The sequence below is a fragment of the Solanum pennellii genome, chromosome 10 (genome assembly GCF_001406875.1).
Source record: "Solanum pennellii chromosome 10, SPENNV200".
NCBI lineage: Eukaryota > Viridiplantae > Streptophyta > Magnoliopsida > Solanales > Solanaceae > Solanum > Solanum pennellii.
This window is the reverse complement of record NC_028646.1, coordinates 6,299,295-6,312,405: the sequence shown is the minus strand read 5'-3', so window position 1 is coordinate 6,312,405 and position 13,111 is coordinate 6,299,295. Positions and strand designations below refer to the sequence as shown.

The 13,111-nt window shown below is 30.5% G+C and overlaps 2 protein-coding genes across 2 annotated transcripts; both read right to left on the bottom strand.

Annotated features, from left to right (window-relative positions):
* Nucleotides 1–809: 809 nt before the first annotated feature.
* LOC107002694 (peroxisomal membrane protein 11C-like) lies at nucleotides 810–3,985 on the bottom strand. Its single transcript, XM_015200834.2, has 8 exons — nucleotides 3,740–3,985; nucleotides 2,500–2,699; nucleotides 2,078–2,152; nucleotides 1,925–1,999; nucleotides 1,753–1,833; nucleotides 1,592–1,666; nucleotides 1,337–1,510; nucleotides 810–1,104 (listed from the first exon to the last, which is right to left on the bottom strand). Exons 2-8 carry the CDS (start codon nucleotides 2,689–2,691, stop codon nucleotides 1,069–1,071), a joined length of 708 nt encoding a protein of 235 aa, XP_015056320.1. The 5' UTR covers nucleotides 2,692–2,699; nucleotides 3,740–3,985; the 3' UTR covers nucleotides 810–1,068.
* Nucleotides 3,986–10,639: 6,654 nt separating this feature from the next.
* Nucleotides 10,640–11,902, bottom strand: LOC107032683 (serine/threonine-protein kinase BLUS1-like). Its single transcript, XM_015234258.1, has one exon. It carries the CDS (start codon nucleotides 11,900–11,902, stop codon nucleotides 10,640–10,642), a length of 1,263 nt encoding a protein of 420 aa, XP_015089744.1.
* Nucleotides 11,903–13,111: the final 1,209 nt, after the last annotated feature.

Sequence of the window (13,111 nt, the reverse complement as noted above, 5' to 3'; positions counted from 1 at the left end):
TTCCATCGACGTATTTGAGAAGGTAATTGGCCTCAAGGGCTGTAAGAACGGTGATTTTCCATGTAGGGTAATTTATGTCTGATAATTTTTCGGGAATCAGGGCATGAAGATGCCTGAGAAGGAGTTTAACGCCAGAAGGAAGTGAATCGAGAGGATCCACCTCGGTTGTCATGGCTGCCGCCGCCCAAGAGAAGAGAGGAAAAAAAACCTAGAGAAAAGAAGATCTAGGTTTTCTGGCTCTTGATACCATGAAGGAATATTGATTGTATTGAAGTGTTAAGGGAATACATGGGAGATATATATAGGAGATATAGGAAGGAGTACTAATCCTAATAGGACTAGGATTAAGTAGTACTAATCCTAATAGGACTAGGATTAGTACACAGTAAATACTAATATTATTTTATACTATTTATTTAATACTATCTGTTATTAATAATATGCATAACTAAAAAATTTATACAGTACGTATCATAAGATATTCAAGAAACAAAACTATGACGACATTATTTTTATATCATTTAAATATAAGAATAGCTAGAAGAAATTTATTATATTCCAAAACTAATATAACTATGTAAATAATCACAGAGACAGATATATTAAATACTTATCAAGTGAACTAACTAAAATTTAAATAGATGAGTAAGAATCAACATGCGACTAAATACATGTGTTTATTATGTATAAGATATAAACTTAATTCATTTGAAAATAAATTGAAGGTTAGTACTAATAACATATTACGAAATAAAATGAAACCTCTGCTTTCGATACGATATTACCTAATACCGAAGTTATCCAAAATATAGAAAAATACTCTGCTTTTACAATTACACTGATAGCATACAGATTCTTTATCTTATTAGTATATATAATTTAGAATCTTTTATTATTAACGTTGATAACAAGATCTACGAGACTTAAAAACACATAATTTTAACATATAGTAAACAACAAGGTGTAATTCCACCACAATTTGTTGCACAAACTGCTAAAATAACTTATAACAACTTATTCTGGTGATCTGGGAATTGGGAAATGTTCTTGAGCAGCATCAGACCTTTATCAGGATGCTTTGTCCTTTGGCGATGACGGAAGCAACTGCACGAGAAAAATTAAACAACTCAGTACCAGAGACGTGGGCTTCTAGCTAGCTCGATTCCAATTGGCTACAGATATGAACGTGCATCTAACTCACATGTCATGTACTTAACCGAAGCTCGGGGTGCACCCCTTTGTAACTTTTTTATCTTTTCATTTCTACTTAACTTAAAAAACATAGGTGATCGATGAAAAGACGAGTGTAGAACTTGTAGTAAGTACTAATACACACCTGATAACATGAAATCAGCGAGCTAACGAAGCCAAAGGCTCCCGTTACACGAGGGGTGACTTTCTTGGGTGCCAATTGAAGTAATCCAACAGCAACCACTATATCTGTGCCTGCCTTAATCAGGGCTAGAGATCTCTCATTCGACTTTTGAAGCTTACTTCGATATTGCTCATTCTGCAATAACCAAATATGGATAACAATCTACAAGCAGAATTTTCAATAGTAACAAGCGAAAAATGGTTGAAATTCCCAAACCATATATTTATCAGTATTCTTTAGTTCCTTTTCTAACTTTTTCATTGATGATGAAAGCCTTCCAAGTTCTCCAATCTGGTGTAAGTAACAACGAACCAAATTAGTGGCATAAAACCAAATATTAGGAGCGATAAATCCAATTTACCAATGAGGGTAATTACCTCCACCAAGGCGGTACAAATTGAGGATCCCATCCAACTAAAGAAAGAGATTCTGCCAATTAACTCCGTTTGTTCTTTGTTCTATATAAACAAAAGAAAGAGTGTGAGGATATTTCATCTCCGCTATCTTCATAACAAATTTCGGTATCAATGATACAAAGTAATTCAATACCTTGTAAATGCCTGATCTTCCAAGCCACACAAATTGATCCAGAAACAAGTAAGTTGATAGTAATGCATTTTTAGACTGAAATCAAGACGTTTGTTAGCAAGGAAACACAAGAACTAACAAGAAACCGAAAGGATAATTTGTTAGATTCTTTACCTTTCCCAACAAGATGAGTGGAAGTGGGGTTCCTGGGGCATTTGGGCTAATAAGAGCATGAAGATCATTGATAAACTGTAGCACAGCATAATAAAATGAGGCGTATTGTATGAACGTGGAAATGAGAATTCGGAATAGAAATTTTGCTACTCCTAAAACAGACCACCATATTATTGTTAAAACAAGAATTTCTCTTATCATGAAAATCCATTGTCGAAAGACATAATCAAATAAATAAAAGTCTGTTATCTCTAATAGTTTTAAGTTTTAAGCTTTTAAATAAGATGGCCACACACTTCAACATGGTACCACCAGATCAGACAAAGGTCTTGGGATCAGGTCGTACATGAGGTGGTGTATTGAAAGACATAATTTAAGTAGATAAAAGAGATGGTCACGCATTTCAACATCACATTCCCGACCTTGAAAAGACGGAACAATTTCCTTGCTAAACTAGTGGATTTATCAACATTTTGAGCAGTCCCGGGTTGTCCATCACTCAGGAATTTTGCACCATATTGTATAGCCCTGCATATCTTGTCTCTTGCTTCTGCTTTGTTCAAATACAACACTGCAAGTGCAAGCTCAGCGCGTGCGACATCTAAGGTGCTCATTTTAGATACTGCAAAATCATAAAAACACATGATTGATATAATAAGTGGATAGCCACAAAACTAATCGTAATGCACTTGTTTCAAAAGTTATGTAGCCACACAAACGTATGACATGCTTCAGATCATAACTTTCAAAAGCTTCTTAAACTCCGTGGCGATTCAAACTATGTCACATAATTTGGAAGGGAGTGAGTACTCAAATGACACCAATGATTGAGATCAGAATTAAGTAAAGAACACTGACTGTAGGAGAAAGAGGGAAAATGAAACACTGCAAAGCCCTTAGGCTAATGAGGTAAATCACTTTTCTTACAAAGCCTCACGAATCGAATCCTCACCAACAAGCTGAGAGTTCAAATAGTCAACCAACTAAGATTCCCTAGTTTCAACTAATCAAGTAAAGACTCCGTAATTTCAACAAGGTGAGTTCAGGTAGTCTACTTAAAACTACTCACTCTTTCCCAATTTAAGTCTTTTACATTTTTTTTGGTCTATCCCAAAAAATAATCTCTTTCTATGTTTAGTCAAATTCAATACCATAAAATTCAAAAATCTCACTTTATTATTTGGGAAAATGCACAAGTATCCCCTCAATCTATGCCCGAAATCTCAGAGACACACTTATACTATACTAAGGTCCTATTACCATGAACTTATTTTATAAGTAATTTTCTACCTTTTTCGACCTACGTGGTATTAGATTGAAAAAAAATCAACCAGCGCTGGGCCCACATAGACCAAAAAGGGGTAGAAAATTATTAATACAATAAGTTCAGGGATAGTATAGCACAATTGCGTCTTTGATATTTCAGACATAGGTTGAGGGGTTGTTTGTGCATTATACCTATTATTTCTTAAAAATTAAAACTGATTGGGACAGATCAGAGAGCACATAAAGATCCAACCTTTTGACAGGGAAAAAAGTCAAATTTCATATATTTGATGGTTTTTATCCCAACAAAAATATAAATTTCACTTTAACAAAAGTGAACACCAAAAAGTAAATACATAAAAATTCAAAATTTATATCCACAAGACAAGAACATACCAGATGAGGAGAACACTTGTAAGGAGAGTTGGTCAATTTTGCAGAGCTCTTGGAAAAGGCATATAAACAAGAAAATATATGAAAAAACAAATGAAGAAGGAGCTAAGTATTGTATGTGAAATATAAAATACAAATGTAGAGTGATTGTGTCTGAACTTTCCTCTTATTGTAGTCTTATGTTCATGATTGATAGAGGGTATGATTGGGAGACAATTTCCGATGATAAGGCCTTGGTTGGTCCTCACTTTTTCATTTTTGGATTTTTTTTTATATATTTTTAATTTTTTATTTGGTGTTCGGCATGTATAAGAGAGCTCAATTTAATTTGGGTTTGGGTTGGTTCAACCTTTCTACTTTAGCTTTTTTTTTGGTAAATTACATACTTTTAAAGTAAAATTATATCCCTTAAAAGTTTATAATTACAAAAATCTCTTAAACGGATATAATAATATAAGCGTTAAAACATTAAAATGGCCAAAATCAAAGCGTTCATACAATAAAAAGAGAATTGAATACATTAATGACATTTTTGACTTGAGAGAAAAATGAGGAATTTTAAAAAATTTAAAAACTTCTCGAGGATAATGGTAATAAGTAAATTAAAATGTGGAAATTTTGTAATTAATCTTTTTTTGGTTTTTTATTTCTTATTTAGTGCTTGATATTCATATTGGACTTGACTAATTCAAATTTGTATATTTCAGAGTTTATTTTTTCTTGTGGATTGAATTGGATTAATTATTTAAATCAAATAAAAATGAATTAAATTAAGAGGGACTTTAAAAATGATTATAGTTTTGGCTTAATTAGAGATTTGTAGCTATAATTTGCTTAATTAGGGTCCATAGCTACATGTTTGGGGTGGAGAGAGGCTAGCAAGACTAGGAGATAGAAGAGAGAGGTGAGCAACATCTGTGAATCTGTGAGAAAGAGGGGTTGAATATATGTTGTATCACAAATACAAATAATAGAATTGATTTGTATATTAGTAAATATAATTGTATAAAAAAACTATTATATTTAGCTACATGTTGGGAGGATAAAGGATAAAGGCGAGCAAGATTGAGTTTATTTTTTCTTTATCATTTTATCTTTTATTTTTACTATTTGATATTCGATATTTATATTAAAATATCATTAGTTTTAATTTGTGTCTTGTAGCACAGCACCCTGTTGGTCGTGGTGACACATCCAACAATATTTTTTCATATCGAATTACAAACCCAAACTTTTCATCACAATCTGTTTTTGTTTGTTTCCTTCGATATAGCATATGTTCCCTTCTTTTGGTCACAAAAAAAAAAGTTTTTTTCATCTTTTGAAAGGAAATATAACTTCCGCAAAAGCATTTGCAAAGAAATTTTGATTGGATACATAATATTGGTAAAATGACAGAAATCTCATTTTTAAGTTTTCTTATTATACCATTATTCTCTATTAGTTTTACAAATTCTCAAGATTTTTCATTTTCATGTATCAGATTAATGTATCAACATATCAAATTAATGTATCTCGCACATCAGATTAGTGTATTGTGTATAGAATATACATCAGATTAGTGTATCATGCATAAAATGTAATGTATCTTGCACATTAGATTAATGTATCATCGGTATATTATTGTATTAGTTTGAGAGATTTCTGTAATTATAAACTTATAAGGGACAAATGGTAATTTTGCTTTAAAAGTGTTGATTTCTTCTGATTTGCTAATTTGAATACAGAAGATAACAAAAAGTATGCGATTTATGTCCTTTGCTATTTTAGTGTGATGTATTTTATAATAATAATAATAACAGTTGAATATGATCATCATTCATCAATCCTAATTTGTATTCTCTTATTTCAATTTTTATGCAACTTATAGTATATTTATTATAATATTTTTAAGTATTTATACCAATATAATTAGCATGAGATACTTAAGTTATCAAATGAATTTCAAAAGCGCAATATATCAATGACTTCAATTATATAATTCTTATAATATTTTTATCAATTTGATTAAATTTTTTTTAATATGTCATAACGTATAATTTAAATATCGACGCCTATGATTGTAAAACATTTCATGTTTTTTAAAGTTTTTTCCTTCTATTTAAAAGACAGTTACATTCTTATACATATCAAGAAGTTGTTGTAAAATAAGAGCAATGTTTTAAATTAATTTTTTTTTAGAAATTCAATTAGCGTATGCTTTTTCAAAAATGAATAGTAGATCATTATCAATTTTGTGGTGGATATGTACACAGAAATAGTAATTAATTTTTTGATAGAAAAAATTGTTGAAATATTTAATTGATGTATATTAATTATATAATTATTCATTTATGTACGCTTCGTCTGATTCAAAATTATTAGTTTTTATTAGGAGTGTTAAATGGGTGGGTTGGGTTAAAATTGAAAATATTAAAATGGGTTGAGAAAGAAATCGGGTTGGGTCTTGACCTGCCTAAGTTTACTTTGGGCTCAAATGGGCTTTAAAACGGGTTGTGTCTTAACCCGCCCAATTTGATCCGATTAATCTCACTAATTTAACATATTGATAGTTAACTTTTATAATCACAATTTGAATTTTAGCTCGAACTTATTTTTTTAAAAAAGTAACAAGTAGATGGATAAACCCTAAAAGATGCTACATAGATAATAATTTATACCTTAAATATAGAAACATATCTTAATAAAAAGTTTTAAAACGGGTTGAAATTGGAGATTGAATTGGGCTCAATTGAGGATTCTCTTCAAATAGGTTATGCTTAAATGGGTTGAGATTGAACCCAATTCAAATTATCTTGAGTCCAACCCTTAAAATTCTGAACGAATTGGACGGGTTACCTATGTTTGGGTTCACTTTGATATCCCTAGTTTTTATCATTTATAAATTTGATCATAAAAATATTACATAAATTGTATAAATATAATTGAATTAATATTATTACGGTCGTGTCTTTAAACATTGATACATACATGCATGAAATTTGGAGATTGATACATAAATGCATAAAAGGAACCACAATGTAAAATGGGGAGAAGTTGTCCAATCACAGGTTAGTTTTGAAAATTCAAGTGGATATTTGGAGATTGGTGATGACTATATATCCAAGATTGCAAATCCTTACAAACTGGTTAACTCTGGTGGAATATTGTCATTTAAAATTAATTAGATCTAAATTCATAAGGATTATAATAAATATAGGATACTTGTTTAGTTATTTAAATCAAACAAACATGAATTAAATTAAGAGGAACTTTAAATGATTATAGTTTGGGCTTAATTAGAGATCTATAGCTATAATTTACTGAATTACGATTAATAGTTACATGTTTGGGAGGAAAGAGGTTAGCAAGACTAGCAGATGGAAGAGAAAGGCGAACGAAATCGGGAAGAGAGAAGTTGAATACATGTTGTATCACATATACAAATGATACAATTGATTTGTATGTTAGTGAATATAATGATATAAAACTATTGTATTTTGCTACATGTTAGGGGATAGAGACAATCGATATTGAGAGAGAGAGGAGAGTGACGAGCGAGATTGAGAGAGGGGGGAGAGGGGCAAGATAGTTTTGATAGAGAAGAGATGATGAATATATGTTGTCTTTGTTGTATTTTGAATACAATTGATACAAAATACAAATATAGTTTGTCAGAGTACTATTAATATAGAATACAAGTCTCACCTATATTTGATTGAATATAATTGATATACAATACATTTGACAGAGAGGATGAATACATTGTACTCGTAGTATCAAGTACTGATTTATATCTTATATCGAACATAACTATATCAAGTATATTAATGAATACAATTGAAAGAATACAAATATATCAACTTCAATGAAGTCCTAAACATTTATATTTCCTTCTTTTAACTCCTCCTTCTCCTCTCTCAAACCCTTAGACAAAATTCTAAAAAAATCAAAGCATAAGACTTCCAAGCAAGATTCTTCTTCGAATAATGTTCTTTCCAATATTTTTCAAGATACTTCTTCAAGGTAAATCACTCTTCAAAGAATTTAACCTTTCCCATTCAAATTCCTTCGTACAATGACGAATGATTAACAAAATTCTTGACCCTTAAGCATAGGATTTTTGAGAAACTAATTCAACAATCTCGAGAAAGGATATTCCATTATCGTTCTTCAAATTAGGATTCTTCTTCAAAATTCATGGAGCGTTTAAGGGATGTAAGGTTATTAAAGTGAGAAATTTTGTTCTTCCTTAGCCGCTACTCCTACAATATATATTTTTAAGATCAAAGTTAGGGGTTTTACCGAAGATTCTATGATTTTGTATTTCCTTTATCTCCATTATTGATTCTTGATTTTTATCATCAAAATTATGGTATTTATGTCACTATTGATTATTAATTTATGGTTCATGATTATTATACTGCATGAACCCCTTTCTAATAAATTTTATTTGAAAACCTTATTGTAGTATTTCATATGCATTAATTTCATAATTAAAGTATGTTCAAGATTTTAAAGAAGTCGTGAACCATGGAATACTAAGATAAGATTTTTAAATAACTTTAGTTAGAAAGGGGTCCATGTGGTACAATAATCATGAATAATGATTCAATAATCATTAATGTCATAAATATCATAATTTTGACTATAAAAATTAAAAATCAATGATAGGAGATAAATGAAATACAAAATCATAAAATTGAGGATAAAAACCCTAGCTTTGATCTTAAAAACATATATTGTAGGACTAGGCTGTGAGGAATAACAAAGTTCTTCACTTTAATTATCTTACACACCTTCCATGCTCCATGGATCTTAAAGAAGAACTCTAATTTGAACAAGAATCATTTCTTGAGGTTCTAGAATTAGTTTCTTGAAAATGTTATAGCCAAGGGCTAATAATTCCATTAATGATTCATGATTTTAAGAAGTGACTTAAATAGGAAAGATTAAAATCTTTAGAGAAGTATTTACTTTGAAGAAGAATATTGAAAAAGATTTGAAAGAACATTAGTTGGAGAATAATCATTAAAAATATTTGAAAAAGTCTTGCTTGGAAGTCTTATGCTTTGATTTGCCTTTGAATTTTGTCTTAGAGCTTGAGAGGAGAAGGAGGAGTGAAAAGATGGAAATATCTCATGATTTAGATGCTTCCAATTAAGTATCTCTTATGAATTGTAATGTTATGAAGTCATGATATTTCAAAGGAGATATTCTTATAATTTATGAATCTTTATAATTGAATTGGTATTATTAGATTCTCACCATTTTAAAGAAAATAAGATTATGAATATGGTATAATTTTATATATTTCCATTGGAAGTTACTTAGCACCGAGCGAGATTTTGGAATGAAGGTTTTTCCGTTTAGTGTTCGTGAACCTTTAGTAGAAATCCCCAAGTCCTAGAACAATGTGTCACCATAGATTCTTGTCTCATATAGAAATTAGTTAGAAGATCCACCTTAGGTCAAACTCATTGTCCTTGCCTTGACATGTAGGACAATTTTTTTTCGGTATGAGAATAAAATAACAGACTCCATGTTACTATTCACATGGTTTATATAGATTAAGAATATATCCCACAGTTTAGCTTTTCAGATTATTGCATTGGCATTATATTTAATTAGTTAATTTCGTTTCAGTATTTATCAATTGCATGTTTTACTACTTGGTCATTTCATCAATTCATGAATTTCAGTTTCATATTCAATCTAGCGTCACAGATTCATCAAGTCCAGCTTTACAATTTATCATCCATATATCTCATACTTAGTACATTGTTCGTGTTGATTCACATACCTCTTGTTCCTACATATTTCATATGATGTACATTCAGATTGTTACTATCAAGATCCTAGTTAGTTGAAGTTATTCTATTCACATGTATTGAATAAGGTAAGCGGGCCTCATGTCTCACTAACTATAATCAATATTAGTAGAGACTTCATGGAAATTCAGTTAGAGTTGTTGTATTCAGTCTATTCTATTTTAGATTCCTTTCACATTACAGTTGTTGTATACAAAACTTTGTCCAAAAATATATTAAACCAACAATCCAATAATCATGCTTCCGCTCAGTCTTTTTCATTCTTTTACTTGTTCATATTTAGTTGCTCATGACTATGTCAATATCAAGAGTTAGCTTGGGTCACTCATGACTTTAAGCACCATGTTACAACTAAGAGGTAGTCTCGGATATCGTGACATATACTACCCATTTTTCATAGCACATCCACCTTTCTCTATTTTTCATTAGTTGAATCAAAATAGGCCTCATATGTATTTTAATACAAAAAGCAGTAGTATGTCAATAAAGTTTCAGCAAGGAACTAACAGAACAGTTCTTAAAAAGGTGTTGATATCCATTACCATATGTGTATCTATGTTGGATCAACACAAGGTGGTGGAGTATGTAATCTTTTCTATTAGCAGAAACACTAAAATGATTCTAGATACTTTCACCTAATAATAATGCATACAAATTTACTCATGTTCCTGTTTTAGCCTGTGCAAGTTTATATGGTCATATCCTTATAATGATTCAAGTCTTTTCTAACAACAAAAATTTATATGTTGATGTATGAGAGCTTATAACTGAGTATATCGAAGAACAGAATCAACACTCGTGCTTCTAGAATTTAAACCATCGAATCAAGACTGGTGATCGAAGACATCTCATATCTTTCTGTACCATTATTTCATAGACTAATCGAATCCACAAGTATTCGACATAGATTTGCACATAAAAATCAGTAGCAGAAGAAAATAAGAAATCCAGCAGAAGTTCCATTTCATGTATACAATCCACAAACTCAGAAAAACAGAGGAGTTCATGTACTATACATCAATGTTAATCCAAGAATCTGCTGAATATATCTAAATTTTTACTCTTACTAGTACCATCATACTCGAAAAGTTGTTCAATTTCTACCATTCAACACATATTGCTTAAACCTGTCATTAGCATCAGTAAAGAATGGAGCATTCAAAAGCTGATCAGCACTTGGTCTGTTCACTGGATTTTCTCTAAGACAAGCAAGAACAATCTCCTCAAACTCCCCCGAAAACACCCTTTTCTTTCGATTAACCACATTCCTCATCACTTTCTTGAATCTCCCATCCCTCTTGATCATCATCTTTTTAAGTGAGTTGGGCAGTTTCTTCTTCTTCCTTATCTCATCGACAATATAATTGAAGTCTACACGATTCCGAACAGGTAAATCCCCATACACTAATTCCAGTGCTGTTATTCCAAATAACCAAATATCAGATTTTGGTCCACTCCTACCTTCATTTTCTCTTTCATACACCTCTGGTGCAGCACCCCATCTAAAAATATTTTTCGGATTCATAAACGGAGCGTATCGATTATTGCCTTGATTTTGGGTTTCGGAATCATAAGCAGATACTTCATATGCTAACTTGATCGATATTTCTTGAGTAGCATCGTCGAAATGAACAAAGATATCTCCAGCATTCAAAGTTTTATGAACCTTTGGATTAAACTCAACATGAATTTCATCTCTTAGACCAATAAGCACTTGTTTAAGAACAACAAAAATGAATTCCTCTGACAATTTTTTCTGAGGACGAGTAGATAGAATATATCGAAGAGATCCCTCAGACATATACGGCAAAACAACACATAACAACTCATCATTATCACTGAAAATGTTGGTTACAACACTGAAGATTTTCCTAGATCCAATTATTTTTCCATAAGGAGTATCCATAAGACCTGTTTTACCTTGACGCCAGAGATCACGACTTTCACTTTCATTATCATTCATATCGATGATCTTCAAAGTGACCCATCTAGAATGCGCAGTTATTTCAGAATCTGGTCTGTGTTCGGTATATAGAGCTTTGAAAACAGCGCCAGATCCATGAGAAAAAGAGCCAATGTCAGAGGTGAGAAGATACTGATCTTGATTATGTGGATCAGTGATTATTGGCTGGCGTACTTGTTGGTTTTCTGAAGTAGATAGACGAGCGAAACGCATCGATAGACTCGATCGATTAGAATCGAATTGAAGTGGGAGACTTGCGAAAGAAGGAACAGGGTCTGGTGCATTTGAAGGAGGATCAATAGAGGCTGGAAAACTTGTAGAACCATTTTCAAAACTTGTAGAACCATTTTCTTTGGGAAGGTATGGGTTATAGGGATTTTGGTTTTTCTTCATCTTTTCTTGGAGCAGAGAATCAGAATTTCAGAGAAAAAAAGAAATGGAGTTTGGTTCGTGAGGAAGACGACGACGAAGAAGAAATGTATTTATAGCCTTGGCAGTTTGGGTTGTTTTTTTCCCGCGCATAATTGGTTTAGCTAACTAACTCATATATATCACATTTTCATTGAGTCTTTAATTTTTTCGATTTTTGTTACTATCTGTTATATTTTTATATTTTGGTTATCGTATTTAATCATTTTCTATATTTTGTTTTTCAAATTTTTGCTATTATTTATTATTTTTTGTGCTTTGATTATCGTATTGCTAATTTTTTTTCCTTCAATTTTTGTTATTATTTGTTATTTCTTGTACTTTGATATCGTCTTACTAGTTTTTTATCTTTGTTTTTTTTCTTTATATATAAAAAATGTTTCTTTTACTTTAATTATTGTATTACTAATGTTCTATCTTCGTTTTTTTTTTTTTCAATTTTTGCTATTATTTGTTGTTTTCTGTATTTTCATTATCGTATTACTAGCTTTCTAATTTTATTTTAATTTTTTAATTTTTGTCACTATTTGTTTGCTTGTATTTTGATTTCGTAGTACTAGTTTTCTAATTTTTTTTAAAAGAAATTTTGCTACTATTTGTTATTCTTACTTTAATTATCGTACTACTTGTAGTTACTATTTAAAATATTTTATTATGTTTCACTTTTATATATTCTTAATTGTTCTTTTTTGAGTTGAAGTCTCATCGAAAATGTTTTTTTTTAAACTTATTTTATGATGCAAAATTATTTAGAAATGCATAATTGACTTCTTTCTTTTTTATATGAAAAAGTCACCTTTCTAATATATAATAATTTTTCAAAAGATTGAAACGGAAAGTACGTTTTTTTAGTTTTTCCCTATTTTTTGAAAAAAAATCTATAATAATTATATTATTGCTAAAAAAAAAAGGGGGACATCACGAATTTCTGGGATTAAGGCAAGTGTCTTATTTTACAATGCATAAAGTTGTCTCTGAGTAAGCGTAAAACTTGTGTATACCTATCCTCCCATAACCTTATTTTATGATACTAACTTGTGTATACCTATCCTCCCATAACCTTATTTTATGATACTATACTGACTATGTAATTATAATTATTTTTATTTTTAATTTTTTTTATAATTATTTTTAATTATTTATCTATTTTGATAAGTAAAGAAAGAATAGTTT

Excerpts from the sequence above, each read along its gene's own strand:
- LOC107002694 (XM_015200834.2), bottom strand. The coding sequence starts at position 2,691 with ATGAGCACCTTAGATGTCGCACGCGCTGAGCTTGCACTTGCAGTGTTG. Across the intron at positions 2,153-2,499 it reads AATTGTTCCGTCTTTTCAAG|TTTATCAATGATCTTCATGC; the intron begins GTCGGGAATGTG and ends GCTGTGCTACAG. Across the intron at positions 1,511-1,591 it reads AGAATACTGATAAATATATG|AATGAGCAATATCGAAGTAA; the intron begins GTTTGGGAATTT and ends TGGTTATTGCAG.
- LOC107032683 (XM_015234258.1), bottom strand. The coding sequence starts at position 11,902 with ATGAAGAAAAACCAAAATCCCTATAACCCATACCTTCCCAAAGAAAAT.